The following is a 5000-nucleotide window of genomic DNA, read 5'->3' as shown; positions in this document are numbered from 1 at the left end:
TCTAATAAAGCGAAGGTAAGAAGAGCTCAAGGGTTACACAAAGGTCCACTCCACTGGATGCTAACTGCTTGTGCTTGCCATTCGGCTAGTTCGTTGTGGAAAGTAGAAAGAAAACTTAAAAATTAAATATATACGTACCGCATGTAACTGCAACGCATTTTGGTGTATTTGTTTTAACATAAGCTGGTAATGAATGATTGTATATACTTTGTTTTTCCCTTTCACAAACATCCCATGTCCAGTGTCGTTATTCGAGTTTGCACTTAATTTGCACTTGGTTCTTTTGTAAAACTAATACCCTCCTGGATTGCCCCGTTTGTTTGCTCAATTATCAATTTCTGGCGGCTTTTGTTGGGTTAAGTATTGCCTTATTGCATGAAATATACTATTCTTTATTCTTAATATTGGGTGCGCACTGCTGCTGCTGTTGCTTCAGCATGCATGTTAAGTAATCACGTTTGTCTGGTGTGCATGCAAGCCTTGTGCCTAATCGCGCTGCGCATGATCTTCAACATGTTTGAAGAACACTAACCATCACCATAACCAACGGAGAAGAGTTGCTTTTGTGCACCTTTTTAACAAAGTTAATTTAAGTAAGTATTTTGAATAAGCGTATCATTGCACCACTTTTTGGAATCATCGGCGCATAATATATTTTCTTTTAATCATCATTCATGGATTGATTTGAGCTATTATGCTAAATAGTTTAAAATAGACAAGGAATCTTCTTTAGTGCTGTTTATTATTTTCCTTGCGTTCTTTTATTTCCGTTTATCTCATAATTCATTTCGTTATCTCCTATTTCTTTCTTCTGTTTTGTCTCTTCAATCGTTTTCTTTCTGTTCGGTTGCTCCGTAGACACGGTGTTGCTGATGAAAAAGTCAAGCCTTATCAACACCAGCAACGGTTGCAATACAACAATAAACCCCGCCATTATTTCCCACAAAACGATGGACTACGTGAGGCGCAATAGCTACAACGATATAAGTATGTTTATCTCAATTTTCGATTGTTTTTTCGTTTTTTTCAATACATTTTCTATCTGTGTTACTTTTCTTCGTAAATGACACTTTGTACTCGTCACATTGAAATTACATCATATTAATAGCATGGCTCGTGTATCACGTTTTGAATTTATCAACTGAATGATCATTTCATTTGATCCTTAAACTCAATATTAGTCTTTTTGCAAATAATCTTTTACATTCTTACGTGATCGCTTTAGGTGAACGAAAGGATCCGCTGAATGCGTTGGTAAAAAATGGAGGCTCGAAGCGAAATGCGTTACTGAAGTGGTGCCAGAATAAAGCCGTTGGCTATCGAAATATTGACATCACCAACTTTAGCTCCTCCTGGAACGATGGGCTGGCCCTGTGCGCCATTATGCATTCCTATTTACCCGACCGAGTGCCGTACGATAAGCTCAACCAGAATGATAAAAGACGCAATTTTAGTCTCGCCTTCGCAGCGGCAGAGAGCGTTGGCATTCCGACATCTTTGGTGAGTATATTCATCACTGGTAGTAAGTGACAAAGGATGGCGACTAACGTGTGAATTTTGCTCGTCTCCCTCTCGGAATCCACAGAACATTGACGAGATGTGCCTTCAGGAGAGACCGGACTGGCAGCAAGTGATGAGCTACGTAACGGCCATTTATAAACACTTTGAAACCTAGTAACCAGCATTCCACGCGATTGAATTAGTACGTGTGTGTTGTGTGTGTGCGTGTGTGTGTGTCTTTATACATTTTACCATACCTTGCGACTACAGGCCTTGCCAGCTTGCCGTTTTTGTACAGGGCATGTTGTCACACCACAGCAACAAGGACAACAACAATATATAAGCTTCGTTTGCTTCGTAGCTACATCGGAGAAGAAGAAGAAGAAAAAGAAGGGGTGTGGTGGAAAGCGGTCTGAATTACTCTACATTTTACTTGTTATTTATTTTTTATCAAAAAACAGACGCTCCCCTGCCGCTTCCAATAATTTTCCTATTTCAAGCAAATTGTATTATTGTTGTTGAAATATAAATGAACAATCTATCCACAACCGAAATTCTGCGAGTGATCTTTTGTACTGAAATGTGTGCTCCAGCGAAGTATCACATTAATATTTGTAAAAGCAATAGCGGCCCATCTCCTCAAGCGTGATATTTTATTTAACAAGACGTATCGAAAGTGGTGGTGACGGTCATACGCAGAGTTGTATCCTTCATCTGTAGTTATAAAATTGATCTTTATCGGAAAACTTTGTTTTTTAACTTAAGTAAACTTTCGTTAATTTATGCAGATACTAAAACCGTTGTCAGTTTTTGAATCAAACCAAACTGAGCTACTTCGATTTGAGCGCAGATCGGGTCCGGACGAACTGTCAAACGCACGTGTTGAACGTAAACATTCGATTTTCAGCCCACCCCCCAACCGAAGATCATCGGCTGCAGAAAACGCGGATGCTGAATCGATCGCTTATTTCTACACGCTTTCTTAAAACACAGGCCCACAGCGATGGGTAAGAGAAGATTCAACGAGAAAGGTCGCCGCCAGGTGGAAACCATCGTCGATAACACCGAAACCAAGAAGGTAGTAACCGCGGCTCACCGAAGTGTGCTTTCGAATTCCCCAAATTCCCTGAACACGACTCTTGGTTTTGCAGATCAAACTAGACTTTGCTCCAGCCAGCGATGGGTACGGTGGGGCCGATGAAGCGAACGCACTGGTGCTACCCTCGAAGAAACGTGCGTCCAAGGTGAAAAAGGACACCACGGTAGTGACGAGGATTTTGTCGAAAAAACAGCGCAAACGGCTAGAGAAGATCGTTGATCAGAGGAAAAAGAAGGAAAACCGATCGACACTCATCGCGTCACTGGTGGAGGTGCAGGCAACGAAAGAGGAACTGACCGGCTTCCGCAAGCTAAGCGAGATCCAAACCAAAGGTCTGAAGCAGCACTTTAAAGAGCAAAAGTATGGCGTGACGGTTGTGGAAAAGGTGCGCGGATCTCGTGCGAATGAGAACGGTGTGGCGAAAATCCGCAGTTTGGTTGGCAGTCGCCGAAAACGGTTAGCACTTTTGCGCCAACAACAGCCCTCGGGAGCGGATGGGGATGATGATGAAGAGGGAGCAGCTGAACGGAATCCGAACGTGGTGGGATTGGACGAAAGCGATGACTCTTCGAGCGGCGATGAGTCGGATATGTCCGAGGAACCGAGCGATGAGGAGAAAGCGGAACAAGTTCCCGAACAGAAGAGTGCAAGCAAGGAAGAGGTACAAGAAGCGGGCACAAAGGAAGTGGCTGATGAACCGAAGAAGTTGACGAAGGAACCGTCAAAAGCTGAAGCGACACCGCCGCCAGTGAAACAAAACCAACCGGTTGACCGTAAGCCGGCCACGTACATACACGTGGAACGAGATGCGGAGGTACAGGCGGCCCGTCTCAAGCTACCGATACTGGCGGAAGAGCAAGTGATAATGGAAACGATCAGTGAGAATCAAATCACCATTCTGGCGGGTGAAACGGGCAGCGGAAAAACCACGCAAATCCCACAGTTCCTCTACGAGGCTGGTTACGGTGAGAGGGGCCTGATCGGTATCACGGAACCGCGCCGTGTCGCTGCCATATCCATGTCGAAACGTGTCGCGCACGAAATGAATCTACCGACCGACATCGTATCCTATCTGATCCGTTACGAGGGTAACGTGACGGACCGGACCAAGATCAAGTTCATGACGGACGGTGTACTGTTGAAGGAGATTGAGGTGGACTTTCTGCTCAGCAAATACTCGTGCGTCATACTGGACGAGGCGCACGAGCGTAGCGTTTACACAGACATCCTGATGGGATTGCTGTCGCGCATCGTTCGATTGCGTGCCAAACGTGGCACCAGCCCGTTGCGGCTCATCATCATGTCCGCCACGTTGCGCGTGTGTGACTTTACCGAAAACCGGAAGCTGTTCCTCGATACACCGCCCGTCATTAACATCGATTCGCGCCAGTACCCAGTGACGGTACACTTTAGCAAGACGACACCGGTCGACTATCTGCGTGAAGCGTTCCTGAAGACGGTCAAAATCCATACCCGGCTACCGGAGGGTGGTATACTGATTTTTCTTACCGGTCAAAAGGAAGTCAACACGATGGTACGCAAGCTGCGTAAAATGTTCCCACCGGTAAAGGGTGCCACCGATGGTAACCGCACGTCCGATGCTACGGCAAACGATCGCGCCGAGGAAGACGAAGAGTTTGATAACATTTTACGCGGCAAAAAGGCACGCAAGAAGGCCAGTTGGACGAAAAAGCGCAAAAACCCATCGGTCACCGTTCCTCGGCTTCCGCAGATCGATCTGGATGCGTACGAACTGCCGCACGCCGACGACACGGAGGCCGATCTGCACGAGAATGATGATCACACGAGCGACAGCGAGCTGGATGAAGATGGTCTCGATGGTGCCGATGACGATGAGGCGAACTTGCTGGACGGAGGAGATCTGGCCGAAGATCTTGGCATATCGGAGCTCAAACGGAATCAACCCCTGTGGGTGCTGCCCCTGTACTCGATGTTGCCACCGGATAAGCAGCAGCGTATCTTTAAACCACCTCCGGAAGGCTCACGGCTGTGCGTGGTAGCGACCAACGTGGCCGAAACGTCGCTCACCATTCCGGACATTAAGTACGTGGTGGACAGTGGCCGTCAGAAGACGAAACTGTACGATAAAACGACCGGTGTGACCGCATTCGTCGTGACGTTTACGAGCAAGGCGTCGGCCAACCAGCGGGCAGGCCGTGCTGGCCGTGTTGCACCGGGCCACTGTTACCGGTTGTACTCGAGTGCCGTGTTTAACGATGAGTTTGTGGATTTTGCACCGCCCGAGGTACAGCAGAAACCGGTCGATGGGTTGGTGCTGCAGATGAAGTGTATGGGGATTGATAAGGTCGTTAACTTTCCCTTTCCATCACCGCCCGATCGAGAGCAGCTGGTGGGGGCCGAGCAGCGCCTACTGCAGCTG

General features: G+C 47.0%; 2 protein-coding genes across 10 annotated transcripts in view; both read left to right on the top strand.

Moving 5' to 3' along the window:
* Nucleotides 1–2048, top strand: part of LOC126569015 (cytospin-A) — a 19102-nt gene extending 17054 nt beyond the window's left edge. For 7 of the 9 annotated variants that reach the window (XM_050225791.1, XM_050225786.1, XM_050225785.1 and 4 more), the window contains 3 exons: nt 859–987; nt 1226–1500; nt 1586–2048. In XM_050225791.1, the coding sequence (XP_050081748.1) occupies nt 859–987; nt 1226–1500; nt 1586–1675 (494 nt within the window). In that variant the 3' untranslated portion in view covers nt 1676–2048. Of the gene's footprint in view, nt 1–436; nt 594–858; nt 988–1225; nt 1501–1585 lie in introns of those variants that run through there. The other 2 variants (XR_007607781.1, XR_007607780.1) reach the window with 2 other exon arrangements.
* A 365-nt stretch (nt 2049–2413) lies between these two features.
* The window catches only part of LOC126569017 (probable ATP-dependent RNA helicase kurz), a 4079-nt gene continuing 1492 nt past the window's right edge, over nt 2414–5000 (top strand). Inside the window, exons 1-2 of the mRNA XM_050225794.1 lie at nt 2414–2578; nt 2652–5000. The exon at nt 2652–5000 is cut by the window's right edge and continues 998 nt beyond it. Coding sequence (XP_050081751.1) covers nt 2504–2578; nt 2652–5000 — 2424 coding nt within the window. The 5' untranslated portion in view covers nt 2414–2503. The remainder of the gene's footprint in view (nt 2579–2651) is intronic.

Source organism: Anopheles aquasalis, chromosome 2, assembly GCF_943734665.1.
Source record: "Anopheles aquasalis chromosome 2, idAnoAquaMG_Q_19, whole genome shotgun sequence".
NCBI classification, from domain to species: Eukaryota; Metazoa; Arthropoda; class Insecta; order Diptera; family Culicidae; genus Anopheles; species Anopheles aquasalis.
Note: the sequence above shows the minus strand (reverse complement) of the source record. Positions and strands in the feature narration are given on the sequence as shown.